Source organism: Aspergillus flavus, chromosome 8, assembly GCF_009017415.1.
Source record: "Aspergillus flavus chromosome 8, complete sequence".
Lineage (NCBI taxonomy): Eukaryota > Fungi > Ascomycota > Eurotiomycetes > Eurotiales > Aspergillaceae > Aspergillus > Aspergillus flavus.
The window spans coordinates 1,412,034-1,427,042 of NC_092403.1; the positions used below are offsets into that span (position 1 = coordinate 1,412,034).

The following is a 15,009-nucleotide window of genomic DNA, read 5'->3' on the forward strand; positions in this document are numbered from 1 at the left end:
CCTTTGTTTGGAGTCTTTTGGAGACTGCTCATACGAATCCAATTTACATCGTACTGTCAGAGCCAAATCCTTCCCATTTAGCGCAATTCTCAATAGCCGCCCCAACAAAAGGTGGAGTCGGTGTGGGTGTATATAACTGGAGAACTCTCTCCAAATCCCCCAACCAACTCCCTACACTCAACGCCGTACCTGTACCGAACATAACCCTAACGCCGAAATGGTCCGCAGCATCCACATTGCCGTCCTTGACGTCGATATCCCCCCCCGAAAGCTGTACGAATCTCACGGTCTGTGCAGTGCTCACTTTCGTAACATCCTCCGGGAGACTGCCTCCCGTCTGAACGAGACCTCCCTAGCCCACGATGACCCCATCGACATATCAGTCACTCCATATGACATCCGAGGAGGACATTATCCTGACTTGCGCAAGCTGAGAGGTCATCCTGACCACGTTGTCTACCCTGACACCTCTCAAATTGATGCCATCCTGATCACAGGCGGCGCACCGGGTGTGTACGAAATGGACATGTCGCCCTGGATGCAGCGCTTGCAGACCTTTCTCAAGACCGTCTTTGAACAATACCCAGAGGTCCGAATTCTAGGCACTTGCTTCGGGCACCAGCTTATCGGACACGCTCTGATGAGAAACCCGGCTGACACTGAGCGAGATGTGTTCGTTGAGAAATGTCCCCTCGGGAGAGAAGTGGGTATATATACCGTTCAGTTGGAGAAGAACTTCGTCAAGGCTTTTCCATTGGCACTAGGTCATTTGCCGCAGCAACAGCTGAGGATTCAAATGTTCCATGGTGATCGTGTCATGGCGGTTAAGAAGGGATCTACTAGCACGCTCGATGATAAGGCTTGTCTCCCTGCGCCATGGATTAATGTCGGAAGCACACCTATTTGTCCCATCCAGGGGCTGTACTACCCGGGAAGGGTCCTCTCCGTCCAAGGCCATTATGAGCTAGACGCGTTCGGTATGCAGAACATGTGCTTGGAGTTTGCACCGAGCTTCGGATGGAAAGATTCGAAGCTTGCATTGTTCTTGGAGCAGGTTGGTCCACATGAGACAGAGCGACGAGATGATGCGAGGTCCTTTGCTACTGCTGTTGTGTGTTTTTTGGCGGGTATGGAGGGACTTCACACTGGCGAATAGGGCGCATGTATGTACGGGCTTTTGTTAAGACTGACAAATCTATCTTTTATTCATCATCTACCTCCGAGCTTGCTTCAGCTAGTCCTGGGCTGCGAATAGTACATCAAGACATCACCTTTTTCTATCGGGCTATCTTTAGCGAGTGCATTAAAACCACAGACTTGACTCTTTTCTTTTTGCCTTCCTTCCAACAAAGTACTGTTTTATTGTCTCTTCTTTCTCATCTTCCTTCTTGTTGTTACTATACCCATGTGTTCATTCAGTGTTACGGAACAAGCCCCATGTTAATATTATCAGTGTTCAGAGAACATCTACGATATGTGATTTCCAAATAATAATATGTTCTCAATTAAAATATAGTAAACGAATATGTGGGGAAGGAACGAGAGCAAAACATAGTAGAGGCACATCATCCACTGATACCCCTCTTATGACCCTCAACACACGCCTCTACTAGACAGTTGCAACAAAGTGTCATCCCAGGTAGCGACCTCAGTAATACAGAGGATTCTCCGGATCCGTCAAGTCAAACACAACACTAGAATGCGGCTTCGCACCACCCCTCTCCGGAAACTCCTTGCTGAAATCGATTGTCCGGTTGAAGCTCAAGCTACCATCCTCATTCAAGTCGATATAGAGCGCCTTGAAATCAGCTGGTGTGTTGATCAAACCGATCTCACCGGTCTGCACGAAGTAATCCGTGACGAGGAGATGCTTCTGGTCAGGCGTCACCTTGACATAGTGCGGGCCGACGGTTGGCTGATCCTCATCTGGGTCATCCAGACGCTTGACGTTGTTCAGATCGCTGATGTCGAGGGCTGCGATGTGGTTTGCTGTGGTTAGAGTGAGGTAGATGAACCGGCCGTCTTGGGAGATGTCCGTGCTTTTCAAAATACGGTTAGTGGGATTTGGTAGAGATTTTATTGCGTGGAAAGGAGGACGTACTAGATTGCGGTAGTGTCACGAGCCTTGGGGCCTAAGTCATAGAGAAGCTCTGCTCTGCCGGGCTTGCCATTGGCATCTTTCTGTCCGGGATAGATGATCCAGACTTGGCCTAGGTGGACAGCTGTGGCGAGAGCAGCGCCGTCGGGGTTTCCGGGGATGAATTTGACGTCCTGAATGCCGCCGCCCTGTATCTTTATTAGCACCCAGCAAGCGGCAGATGAGCTGTGTTAGGAAATTACGCACGTCGGGAATGGTGATGGTGTTGAGAATTTTCTTAGTCTTCAAGTCCCACAACCTAAGCGTGTTTGCACGCCGGATTCCCGTGCTAGGCTTCAAGATACTGATGGGTTCAACGAAGTCAGAAGTGAGAATGAAGTTTCTCTCCCAGTCAATGCTAAGACCATGGGGAGAGAACTGCTCGCCCAGAATGTTGAGCGTTCCCTCTACATCTTCCGGCCATTCGTGGATGATGTCGAAGTTCGCGTCGGTCTCAACCAGACGGCCTGGCGAAGTGCCCACTGCGGAGCCCATGTATGTAATATAGAATCCGCCGTCTGGCTTCGCGCGGATCTCATCTGCAATGGATGAGAGGAGGGCGCGGTTGCTTTTCTTGAAGGTTGGCCGGTAGGGGTTGGTGGTGTCGAAGTAGAAAGCCGTATCCTGATGCATTGTGAGGACGGGCTCGCTGGAAGGATGCACCGTGTGTGCTTACCTGGGTCTTCAACAGCGACAACAGCCCACCACCAACTAGGGTCTTGCCGTCAAGAGATGGTCCAAGGTGATGCGGGTCGTTGCCGCTAGACGGGACATCCGTTACCCAGAGAAGAGTGCCGAAGGTATCCTGCAACTACGTTAGCTGTGACCGGATTCTATCTCAATGGAGGGGGGTACTTACATCGTCAAGACTGTAGGTAGCAAGAAAGTCTAGAAGACCTATCAGCTACTGTACAGAGTGCAACTCTCGGCATATACATACCCTTATGGAACTTGTCTCCTGAACCAGTCCAAAAGTAGCCAATCTTCTTTGGCTTGATATCACTGGGAGTGAACGGTGGACTCTCCAGAGGAGGAGTAGGTACTTGCAAAATGGGCAAAGGAGGGGCATTCTCAGTGAGAGGCTCGGTCACTCCCGGAATGAGTGGAATCAGTGGAGGCAAGGAAAGACATTTTCCGAGAGAGGCCAGAGAGACCGCGTACAAGAGAGATGACTTCATCCCGATTATGAGTTTCGGTAAGAAGTTATATCGAATGCTCAAGGAGTGACTAGGGTGGAAATGGAAGATATTCTGAATTATTTGATGAGAAGATTTGAGCAAGTTACTTCCTTATATATTCGTCTCCCATGCCCTCTGTTGCCACCATCACGCTGAAGATGCTAGCTATCTCGCGTTAGTGGATGCTCAATTGGATCTCCCATATACGACATCTTTCCAGAGAAGCACGCAAAACTTGCTGTGAAGTTAAATCCTTGAGGGTATTTGAAATATTGCAAAGAAAGATAAGTTGTAGGGGCATGATCCGCGGTCTGTTGAGTCCGGCCATTGCTGTTTCCCTCTTGGCACCACCTATAGCGAGAACAGTTGGTATTGCGCACTAACCGAGGTATGCTTGAACATAGTGCGCACTCACAAATGACGCTTTATATGCTCCTTGATGTCGTGATCAGGTACAGATAAGTCAATATGCAAGTTGAAAGTTCATACAGGGTGCATGAGACTACTCAGGAACCCAGGTCAGGCTATGCAAGGGCGCCCAGTTCGTCCACCAGGCCCAGTTGAGAAGATGCATTCGATGCGCGTTAGGCCATTCAGGAATCTTGGTCATGTCGATTGCGAATACGAGTGTAATTATGAGCATTTGACAGCGCCGATCTGTAAAGGTGAACCGATTCAAGCCTTGATGTATGCAAACCGACGATCTCCTTTGGCCTTCGGACAGGTAATTGCCCTGTAACTTTTGATGCCAAGCCACTTACTAACCTATGAATGACTGAGCTTCTTGAGTCTAATGAAGTTAAAAATCATCTTGGAGAGCTTGGTATACTCCTAGCTTGCCATTTCCAAGTTACTGACAACTTATCTGATTTTCTCTCATGAAAAAGTTTATTCGATATATTACGGAAGCTCCTTGAAATGACGGAAACACCGCGACTCTGGAAAAGCCCTTTTGATCTAACCAAGTGCCTCGTATCCAAGGCCAACTTGCCAGTGAGAAGTGGGCGAACAAATCATTGTGTTATGCATGCCAAGACCACGAGAAGAGGCCTTGTTCAAAATAGGTTATGTGAATGCCGATATCAATGGGGCAGGAAAGAGATTTACGAGTTAAAATGAGTATCAAAATAGCACTAGACGTTAAATTAAGTTTCTGGAGCCAAGTAAATGGTTCCTGGTGCAAAGTTAGAGCCTTTAGGAAATCCCCAGCGCACAGCGGGGGACCCTGGATTTCATCACAATGCCAAGCATGTCGTTATACAGTGGGAATGCTGATCTGCGCCGCTCGGGATTTGCTCACTACGCCTGCAGTAAAATATTGCCTAGACTGTGAGTGACTTCATTTAAAAGAAATTACTGTGAATGTTTATTGAACTTTGTTGCTCCTGCGAATGTGGGATGGTTCTACACCAACAACAACATCGGAACTTACATATCAAATTCGTCGAATGGAGAGAATATGTCGTGATCATCAATTCTCGAGAAGGGCCAGGGGGAGGGGTAAAATGCAAAAGTATTTATCTGTTAGATGTATCATGATGTAGGAGCCATCTTTCTTCACCAAGCCCCCCTTTGGCGAACACTTGCGACTACAATTTTTCGCATTCAAGGATATACTCCACCATGAAGGCAGCGAGCTTAGCATTCATAAGCTTCCTACCGTCCGTCCTCGGGGCGGTCGTTCATGACAAGCGCTCTGGCTTTAAGGACGGCCAGCCCATAAGTGACAACGGCAAAGGAGCACCTCTTCTAGGTAAGACCGAAACTCCAAAACCATCAAAGCTGCCGTCCACGGGCAGTACTCACGCGCTCTATTACAGGCGGGACAAACAAAGCACTTGACTTGCAAAACCCCGACAACCTTGGCCAGCCCAGTACCGACAATGGTTTCGTCCCTAACCTGAAGTGGAGCTTTTCTGACTCCAAAACAAGGCTCTTCCCGGGTGGCTGGGTACGCGAGCAAGTCATTCAGGATCTACCGCAGAGCCACGACATTTCTGGTGCACAACAGCATCTGAAAAAGGGTGCGATTCGGGAGCTGCATTGGCATCGTGTTGTGAGTGACACCCCATATTGTCTTTACCCCTAGGATGAAACGGTATGTCTGACAATCCTTTGTCTAGGCGGAATGGGGATTCCTATACTCTGGCTCTCTCTTGCTTTCCGGTGTGGATGAAAATGGCCAGTTCACGACCGAAAAGTTGGAAGAAGGCGACATCTGGTATTTCCCTAAAGGTGTTGCGCACAACGTGCAAGGCCTTGACGATGAGAATGAGTACCTTCTGGTCTTCGATGATGGTGACTTTGAGAAAGTTGGGTGAGTAACATACCACTCTGCTAGAGGAGTTGAAGCTGATAAGAGAAAATACAAGGACAACTTTCATGGTCGATGACTGGATAACTCACACACCACGCGATATTCTCGCAAAGAACTTTGGTGTTGACGCATCAGTCTTCGATAAAGTGCCCGAGAAATTTCCCTATATCCTCAATGGCACTGTCAGCGACGAGGCGAACAACACTCCTCAAGGCACATTGACTGGTAACAGTTCCTATGTGTATCACACTTACAAGCATCCCTCTGAGCCAGTGCCTGGCAGTGGTGGTACTTTTAGAAAGATTGATTCGAAGAATTTCCCCGTGAGTCAGACTATTGCTGCTGCATTGGTGGAGCTTGAGCCCAAAGGGTTGCGAGAGTTGCACTGGCATCCGAACGTGAGTTGGTCCTCCTTCTATTAAAGCTATAATTTGATTACTGATGTTTGTATAGGCGGAGGAATGGCTGTATTTCCACAAGGGTAACGCTCGCGCTACGGTGTTCTTGGGTGACTCGAAGGCTCGCACATTTGATTTTACCGCCGGTGACACTGCCGTTTTCCCTGATAATAGTGGTGAGTAAACATTCCCGAGCTAGCTTACCATATGAATCTAAGATCTGAAATCAGGTCATTACATTGAAAATACCTCGGAGACTGAGAAGTTGGTGTGGATTGAGATTTACAAGAGTGATCGTGTGGCTGATATCTCGTTGGCACAATGGCTTGCTCTCACTCCTGCCGATGTCGTGGCTACTACCTTAAAGGTCGATATTGAAGTCGTCAAGCAGATCAAAAAGGAGAAACAGGTCTTGGTAAAAGGTAAATAGTCTAGACCTTCCTCATGAGTATCTGTGAGTCAGGTGGGACTTGGCGAGAAAGCGTTGGAGCGCCTTCTTATTCACTTCTGGATATAGTTTAGTAAACTTGACCCTATGTCGAGACACTATATTGGTCAATTTCTGAAATCTACTTATTTAATTATTGCTAGCTTGAGACAGTACCAATTGTAACTTTCTCCATTACATGGTCAAACTCCACGCGTCCTCAGCATATGTAACAGACTCGTTGACTGGTCAAAACATCACAAACCTAACCCCGGTCATAGATACCACTCATACGCACCAGGGTCTTACTCTCAGTCCCAAACAGATACATGCATGATCTCCTCCCCTTCCAAGATGTCCTCTATCTGACTAAACCCCTTGATCCCATCGGGCTCTGCAAATTGGAAATGATCCTGCACCTCCCCCCAACCACTAAAGAGCACGAACTCCTCTTTCTCCACACCATCGTCCGTTTTATCCTTGGGTTCCACCCGAATTCCACCCTTCAACACCCTCGGAGCAATATACGCCTCCAAGTGCTTCTTCGCTTCTCCAAGCCTGTTCAAGAACGCTTCCTTCTGACCAGTCTTCAGGAAGTAGCGCCCGATAGCCATCACGGGGGCATCAACTATTGGCACCTCTCCTGATCCTCCGACAGGCGAACCGAACACACCGAGCTCAGCAGGATCAAGTTCGATATGAATCAAGTACACAAGATCTAACTTCTCCTTGAGAGAGGCAAGTAAGGACTGGTTAGTGGAGCTGGGGATCCAATCGTCCATGTGAGCCGACACAGAACTCCAGCCTCCGAGGAGGTAGATGTATGATGGGTCTTCGATCTGGGCGAACAGGTAGGTCGGGTACTTGGAGTAAGAGGCCTGGGCCTTTGCGGCTGACGATAGTTCCCTTCGAATGGTTGCTCGGTCAGTTGATGGTTTCAGGTGAAAGAGCGCTAGCTCTGTGATTGGGCTTGCAGATTCGGTGGAGGTCATATTAGTCATGAAATTGGTCTTGGTTGTTTTGTGGTTCATAGTGAAGTTAGGTGTAGTTGAAGATATTATGTAGACATCAAGCTCGTGTCAGGATTATAGTCAGGATTATATGCAATGCTTTTTGGTTAGGCGGGTTGGTGGAAACATTTATATAGTATAGTGTAAGCCTCCGTGTCCACGTCACCTCTGTCGCCTAGTTGAAGGGAGTTCGTTTACTTGATTTTGGCTGTAAAATCTGATCAAGATAGTGGGGTATGACGCACATTTATGATTAACAAAATAGTAGATGGGATTTGCCTACAATAACAACATAAACATATTGCTACAGATGGTGTAGAACCGGGCTGGATTATATTCAATCGAGAGACTCGATATATATATAGAGAGAGAGAGGGGCGGACGCCTGAGTGGTCGAGTACACTCAGTGGAAGCCCCACGGAATGACGGCTTGGTCCCCAGTCAACACTGCGTACTAGGTTTCAATTCTGGATCTGAATGTATTCCCTTGGGTAGAAGGGAACCCACGGAGAATACCTTATAAGTAGGGGCACTAATGAGAGTGACGACAACTACGTGAAGAGAAGGTATAATGTTATATAGAGAAACCAGCTCCAGACTAGATAGGACCACGTAAGATATAGCGGGAGACACCGAGCAATCTTCAGACGTTGTCCCAGTTTTCCTGCCCAAAGGCTGGAGTCAGAGAGCTAGATAGCCCAACGACGGCAAGCAATATTGTTAATATTATTATTAGAAATTCAGAAAGAAGGTTCGTGTAGAGGAGCTCTCTATAGAGGCCTGTATCTGACTCTCTGCTGGTGGCTTGGACTACGATCAGAAGACATTAGCGTGGTCAAAGAGATGCGAGCATGGCCGGGTCGTTCTGCAGCATCCCCTTTGGATCCATGGTGACTTATTATTCATCAACGAGACATCCCTTTTGATATGTCCTCTGCTCCGGTTGGCACCGTCCAACCGGTATTAGTGATGGTTACTTACTATGAGTCCTCTTGATGCGAAGGTTAATTTCTGATGGAGGTGAAATCCAATCTAAGTTTCAGTGTTCCAACACCAACAATTCTGGGCTCGCCTCCGCCTCATCTTCCCACGGCGCTCGTTTTCGCTTACCAGCCTCGCTGTCATTCACCGATGAAAAGCCCAAAAGCCGATGCCAATCGGTGCTGGCTAACCGGCACATGCGCTGTCGGTGGGAGGTGCTCCCCCCCTGTTCCATGATCTCCCGTCCGTACACCATCCCGGCGATGTCGGGTGAACGCGCGGCCTGCAGACCGGCAATGTACCCTAACGAGGGCTCCTCGTCCAAATTCTCCGCATCATCATCCAACGCCGCCTGGACGGCATCGTGATCCTCCTGCACGTTGCTGCGGAATGTAATGGCCGGCCGCATCCACCGTCTGCTGATCCCGATGGCAATGTCGCGATATGCCTGGATGTTAACGGCGTACCGTAGGTGTACCTTCGTCCCCCGCTGCAATACTTCCCGGAATCTATTAGATGACCGCGTACGCTGCGTTCCAGGATCGGGCCCCCAGAGATATGCGGACGTGGAAGCGGGGGTGGACAATTCTTCGGTCTGATACCAGGTCTCCAGTTGCTGAAACGAACCGCAATACCAACCACAGATACCACACCAGTAACTCACCGACCTCAAGGGGTAGATATAGATCTATTACCTTGACGTCATTACTCGCGTGAAACCCTTTGTGGTACGCGGATACAAAGGAGACTATACCATCCTCAATAAATATATTTCGACGACGGTTGGTCTCGGTGTTGACGTGCTGTAAGCTCAACAGCTCGGGGATTCGACTGAGCTGACCACTGACAATATGTATAAGAACCGCCAGCTTTTCCTTAAATTCGGTCACCCGCTGCAGATACTTTATAACCAACCGTGGTTGAAACTGCGTGGGCTGACGGTAATGGATGAACTGTTTCTGCACGCCCGGCTCCCGTACACGCTCTATCAGCCACGTGGCGCCGTCCACCGGCCACTTTGTCCGAGAATCTCGCAAGAAACTCCATCCAACAGCTGTTTGGGTAGGATCGTCGTACAATGTCTGCCATGAAATGACAGGGGTCTGCCCAAACATCAGATCGTCGCATAAAATCGCATGCGTGGCTGCCGTTAAGCCATGGACAAATGCCCGGAAATTACTCATGGTGAACTGTATGTGCTGGTATAGCAATTGATCGGGGTGTATCCACGTCACATGCCCAGGCTCAATGGTGTTATAATGGATCTTCAGCCCATACGTACGCCAGTCCTGCAGCGTCTCCATTGGTGTGTGTGTTCCTCGGACCATAAACTGGCCAACCATGTATGTTACCTGCTCCTGGAATGTCTTCCGCGACGTCTGATTCCGCTGGATGCGGTACGTAGGATCCTGGCTCTTCACCGAGGATGTGGAGTGGGATACGGTGGACTCTCGCTCATCCTCACTCCCGTACAGCGAATCAAGATCATCCATGGCCACGGCACTACGCAATGTCCAGTCGGCACAGTTCTGGGGCCTCTGCGAGGTGTCAATAATCTGCACTACATCTGGATGCTATTGATTCCGCGCTGATGAGGATGATGTTCACCGCCTTCTCTAAATGTTATTGGCCAAACACATCACGTGGGGCATTACTCCTTCTATGGCTACGGATAGCCTGCCCGATCCATATCTTGCCAAGAAATGTGCTGTCACTTCGCACGCCCTATACAAGTTCCGTCTCCTCCGTGTAACAACGGTGTCTCGAAACCTTTTCGACAATAAACTTGGTTATCATCCCTCAGTCAATGACGCCGCACGCGGCCTCTCATCGTCAATCCCGCGGTCAATGAGTAGGGTATCGCTGGCTTGCACACAAGTCCCGGTCAGAACATCTTCGTTGTAATGCTATGACCCCCGCGCCTCCCGCTGTCATCCATAAGGCAAGCGTTGCGTATGTCTGCTTCCTCGTCTTGGGGGCAGGCATCTGTAGGCATCGGCTTACTAATTAAGTTATCTTCCAGGGCCAGCAACTGAAGCTAGCGCGGGAACGCATAGGACTGAGCATGGGCACATTAAAGATTCTCGGTGATCAATGGCCGACGGGGCAAAGGACCCATCAGGAGTTGGCATAATTGCTGGAGAAACCCTGAGTCCACAGAAAAAGCACGAATAGCTGCGGATGCTGGCGTCAGTGCTCGATGGATGAAAATTGAAATCACTTCGCACTTTCGCACAGGCCGCGCGTTTCGGATCCTGACTATTTCCGTCCCAAATCTAATTTCTGCGGGCTATTCGATTAGGTTACTTACGCCTGATACAATTACTGAGGTACCTCCTGTGCCCTGTAGTAGAGAGGGTTTTCCTTCTAAATATTAGTACTGGTGTATCGCAGTGTGTCTATATCAGAATAAGAGTGGATAGACTTCTAGGCAGTATCTATATAGGACCAGAGCGGAAATGTACAGGTAATAGAGTAATAGAGCATGCCCTCTCGCTGAAATTCATGTGGAGCGAATCGCATATTTTTCCCCAAACAATGCACTCAACCACGGATGGGCGATTGTCGGGTGTTTTTGGCAACACGAGGTTCAATAGGCTATTCGGGAACGGCCACCATCGAGTCGAGACAATATTTTCCGTGTCTATGTCGTTTTCAGACCGTGGAATGTCAAAAGGTAAGGTTTATTTATCCTATACCGTTGTATTTATCGTTCTAGACCAAGCGTCAACTAACAAATGAACACCCTGCGTCTCGGGTATCACTCTCATGACCTCAGTCACCTTCATAAATACAACCGGATATCCATAGGCTATCCCTGAAACCCGCCAAAGACATAAATACGAGATCATGACACGAACACATCCAAAACTTCGAATACTATCTATGAATCTTTAATATAGAAAACCTATATACTATCAAATACACCCAAATTCGAAAGAACCTTACTAAAATGTCCACTACAACCCTCCCCAAAACAATGCGTGCTCTCCTTCAACCCGACATCCAAGAAACCCGCCTTATCCAAACCACGCTCGACATCCCAACCCCAGACCCCAACACAAACGAGCACCTCATTCGCGTCCACTGCGTCTCCCCCTGTGCAAATGAACTCAACTGGCTAAAGTACTTCCCTCCACCCAAGCCCCGGACACAAATCCCATGTTACGACATCGCCGGCACAGTCGTCAAATCGCCCCGCAATTCTCCCTTCTCTGTCGGAGATGAGGTCTACGCTCGGACAAACTATCTGCGGCCCGGTTGTGCCAGCGACTACACCATTGCCGTCACCGATGAACTGGCGCATCGACCGAACAGACTAAGCTGGGCGGAGTCAACTGCCGTCCCGCTTTCCGCGCAAACGGCTTGGCAGGCTTTGTTCGTTCAGAGCGGGATTGGGAACTTTGAAAGTGAGGAGTGGAAGGGGAAGAGAGTTCTTGTTACTGCTGCTTCTGGAGGAGTGGGGATCTGGGTTACCCAGATTGCGAGGCTGGTTGGTGCGACGGTTATTGGGACGTGTGGATCGAGGAACGTGGACTTTGTGAAGGGGTTGGGAGCGAGTGAGGTTATTGATTATCGGCAAACTGATTTGCGGGGGTGGGCACAGGAGCCAGGGAACCAGGTTGATGTGGTTGTTGATTGTATTGGGGGGAAGTCATTGGCAGATGCGTGGTGGTGTGTAAAGGATGGCGGTGTTTTGGTTAGCATCTACCAGCCCCCGAAGCAGGTTCGACCGGAGGAGTTACGAGAGAAGAGTGTCAAGAGTTTGTTCTTTGTGATGGAGCCAAAGAGAGAGCATCTTGAGGCTATTACGAAGCTTGTTGAGGTGGGGAAGTGTCGGCCTGTTGTAGATAGTATTTGGCCTTTGGAGCTTTTCGAGGAGGCTTTTGCGAGATTGGATGGGGGACATGCTAGGGGGAAGATTATTTTGGATTTGTCTCTCAATCAGTGACTTGGGTTTTGTGATTGAGACGAAGCCTGAAATGTTTTTACCGTCAATTGTTATGTCTGTAGGAGGTATTTTGGTATACATAATGGAGTTGAATATGTTATTATAAGTATGCCGAATGGTGTTTTTAAAATCAAGGAATTTGCTGATGGCGGGGATATATAAACCCGTGGACAAAATCTAGGCACGAGATGACCGGCTCTGCTTACAGGCATATTGGACAGTCAGCTTTGATGTTCTCGGTTAAGGTAACAAGGTCAAGAAATCGCTAGTGTCTGTAAATAACGGCATAAGGATAAGCTCCTATCTTATTACACTATTCGAAAGGCCTCGTTTGTCAGACTGAAGAGAGACGTGATATCTTTGAAATGAGACCTTATGATATAGGTCCCATCAAACAGCCCGATCTTCTCAATATAGAAACAATGCAAGACAAATCTACATCTCTGGGTGTTGAAAGTCACAGAGAACCAATTTCAACCTAGAGTGGTGAAGCAAACCATGGTACATTACTATATACTACTAAATGTATGAGCTGGGGGGTGGGGGGGGGGGGGGGCGATAAGATAAGAATTTCCGACTTTTGAGAATTTCCTGAAATTCAAATATGAAATTCAAATATGACATTTATGAATTAGAACGGCTACGTGAGTCAAGATCGCCCAATACTGACATCCCCTGTGAAATCGACCAAGAGGCTACTTCATAACAAGAAAATATCCAAGAAAATGGCAAGCAAATGGACAATGAAGCGTGATTGAAATGTTGAGGGTTTGATATTCAAAATGTCAAATGCCAAGAATTTCATGATTTTCCCAAAAGAATTATGCATCATATGCACCCATGACTAAGCAAATGCATAAGGGATTAATCGCACATTGGTTCAATGCTTGTGATCTTCCACTGTGATTCAGCTACCGGCAAAGAGGACTCACATTGCTACAGTTGGATGACAACATTACTTTACATCTATCTAACCGCTATAGTTGAGGATAAATAAGACAAGTGTCTTGATTCGTGTATCGTGACTGTGACAACATCATAAATCGCATCGCCATTGCTTCGTAAACACGTCCCCGCATACAATGTCCACCGACCCTTTTCCCTCCATTCTGGTGAGTCCAGAAGATTTTCACAATGCCAAGAAATCAGCAACCCGTCGTGTCATTCCAGTAGCGGCAGGGCGTGGGACACTGCGCTCATCCTACGAAAAGCAGCATATACCAGGCTCAGTGTAGGTCAAGTTGTTACCCCACGTACAATACCGTGTCCTAAGAAAGGAATAGTTTCTTTGATATGGATGTCATAGCAGACAACACATCACCGTACCCCCAGATGCTTCCCACGGCCAGTCACTTCGCCCACTGCATGGGAGAAATGGGTATCCAACCGGACGACATCCTGGTCGTCTACGATGCAGTCGAGATAGGCATGTATAGCGCACCGCGCGTAGCATGGGCCTGTCGCCTCTTCGGACATGATTCGGTACATGTCTTGAACAATTTCCGTCTGTATACGGAACAAGGATATCCAATTCAAGAAGGAAATATGTCGCCGCTCCCACAGACTGTTTACCCTGTTCACGAACCAGGTGCGAACCAAGTTATCGCATTTGAGGAATTGCGGAACATTATTTTGCATGAACGGAAGAATTACGACATCATAGACGCCAGAATCCCAGGTCGTTTTTCGGGGACGCAGGAAGAAGCTGATTCCACTCTCCGGTCGGGACACATGCCTTCTGCGATCAATATTCCGTTGGCAGCGGTGTTGGACACAGAATCGAAGGCTTTTCTGCCATTGCCAGAACTGAAGAGGCTCTTTGAGACCGCGGGTATCGATGGCACTAGACCGGTTATCTTGACTTGTAATTCTGGAGTAACTGCCGCCGCATTGGACTTATCTTTACAGGAGACAGGTTACGATATGGAAAGGAGGGTGTATGATGGGAGCTGGATGGAGTGGACGAGGAGGGCGGAAAGTGACTTGGTAGTCAGGGATTGACTTTTACCCTCTCTATACATGTTTCTCACACGTTATAGACGTTTGCTCTACCGATACTTTAAAGCAATGTGAGACAGAGGCAGATCATTTGTTCATTGAAATATCCCGATAGACACTGCTTGAGCATCTATTGTACTCTCTGGGGACAACAAAGCCAACGATAATACGGTCCTTTTCATTTGTGTCATGAAAAGGCTATGACTTGCTCCAAGATGAGGCATTGAGCAGAATTAATTCTTTGCTTGATTTGTAAGGAGAATGGCGCCTGTCCAGTAGCTCGGAAGCCTAAGCGAGACATGAACTGTTGAGAATAGCCTATAACCCATTAAGTGATCTAGTTATATAGTGCAGGAGAAACACTGAGAGTTGACTCAAGACCTGGTCTTCCCCTTTCAGCAAACAGTGAATATACTCCGCGGCGTCCATGCAAACTACACAAACCGTGCAGGAAACTCGTTTGTTCTTCTTCGAAACAATGAACTAATTTCTACCATCAGACCCATTAGATATTCTGGCTGAATTCCAACAGCTTGAGCAATACTATCCCTTTTACCTCAAACCCTTGGCTTTACCTTGGTGGTACTTTTAGTCTCTTCCAATGACATGTC

The 15,009-nt window shown here is 48.1% G+C and overlaps 7 protein-coding genes across 7 annotated transcripts; 4 read left to right on the plus strand and 3 right to left on the minus strand.

Annotated features, from left to right (window-relative positions):
* Positions 1 to 135: 135 nt before the first annotated feature.
* F9C07_2287322 (class I glutamine amidotransferase-like protein) lies at positions 136 to 1,515 on the plus strand. The gene has a single exon (XM_041287535.2). It carries the CDS (start codon positions 218 to 220, stop codon positions 1,154 to 1,156), a length of 939 nt encoding a protein of 312 aa, XP_041151285.1. The 5' UTR covers positions 136 to 217; the 3' UTR covers positions 1,157 to 1,515.
* F9C07_2287323 (uncharacterized protein) lies at positions 1,516 to 3,463 on the minus strand (the record flags this gene model as incomplete). Its single annotated transcript, XM_041295364.2, has 7 exons — positions 1,516 to 2,039; positions 2,102 to 2,286; positions 2,345 to 2,761; positions 2,814 to 2,942; positions 2,997 to 3,025; positions 3,078 to 3,364; positions 3,423 to 3,463. The coding sequence occupies 7 exons, from the start codon at positions 3,461 to 3,463 to the stop codon at positions 1,649 to 1,651; spliced, it is 1,479 nt and encodes a 492-aa protein (XP_041151284.2). The 3' UTR covers positions 1,516 to 1,648.
* Positions 3,464 to 4,511: 1,048 nt separating this feature from the next.
* On the plus strand, positions 4,512 to 6,584 carry F9C07_2287324 (thermophilic glucose-6-phosphate isomerase). The gene is made up of 6 exons (XM_041295358.2): positions 4,512 to 5,068; positions 5,136 to 5,371; positions 5,439 to 5,632; positions 5,688 to 6,030; positions 6,086 to 6,206; positions 6,261 to 6,584. Exons 1-6 carry the CDS (start codon positions 4,939 to 4,941, stop codon positions 6,458 to 6,460), a joined length of 1,224 nt encoding a protein of 407 aa, XP_041151283.1. The 5' UTR covers positions 4,512 to 4,938; the 3' UTR covers positions 6,461 to 6,584.
* A 184-nt stretch (positions 6,585 to 6,768) lies between these two features.
* Positions 6,769 to 7,488, minus strand: F9C07_12689 (uncharacterized protein; the record flags this gene model as incomplete). Its single annotated transcript, XM_041287529.1, has 1 exon — positions 6,769 to 7,488. The coding sequence occupies one exon, from the start codon at positions 7,486 to 7,488 to the stop codon at positions 6,769 to 6,771; it is 720 nt and encodes a 239-aa protein (XP_041151282.1).
* Positions 7,489 to 8,888: 1,400 nt separating this feature from the next.
* On the minus strand, positions 8,889 to 10,034 carry F9C07_1936368 (uncharacterized protein). Its single transcript, XM_071508508.1, has one exon. It carries the CDS (start codon positions 9,939 to 9,941, stop codon positions 8,961 to 8,963), a length of 981 nt encoding a protein of 326 aa, XP_071367346.1. The 5' UTR covers positions 9,942 to 10,034; the 3' UTR covers positions 8,889 to 8,960.
* Positions 10,035 to 11,063: 1,029 nt separating this feature from the next.
* Positions 11,064 to 12,425, plus strand: F9C07_1936398 (uncharacterized protein). The gene is made up of 2 exons (XM_041287534.2): positions 11,064 to 11,125; positions 11,228 to 12,425. The coding sequence occupies exon 2, from the start codon at positions 11,402 to 11,404 to the stop codon at positions 12,398 to 12,400; it is 999 nt and encodes a 332-aa protein (XP_041151280.1). The 5' UTR covers positions 11,064 to 11,125; positions 11,228 to 11,401; the 3' UTR covers positions 12,401 to 12,425.
* Positions 12,426 to 13,313: 888 nt separating this feature from the next.
* Positions 13,314 to 14,952, plus strand: F9C07_2287328 (Rhodanese-like domain-containing protein). The gene is made up of 2 exons (XM_041295357.2): positions 13,314 to 13,631; positions 13,684 to 14,952. The coding sequence occupies exons 1-2, from the start codon at positions 13,483 to 13,485 to the stop codon at positions 14,399 to 14,401; spliced, it is 867 nt and encodes a 288-aa protein (XP_041151279.1). The 5' UTR covers positions 13,314 to 13,482; the 3' UTR covers positions 14,402 to 14,952.
* The last annotated feature ends 57 nt before the right edge of the window (positions 14,953 to 15,009 follow it).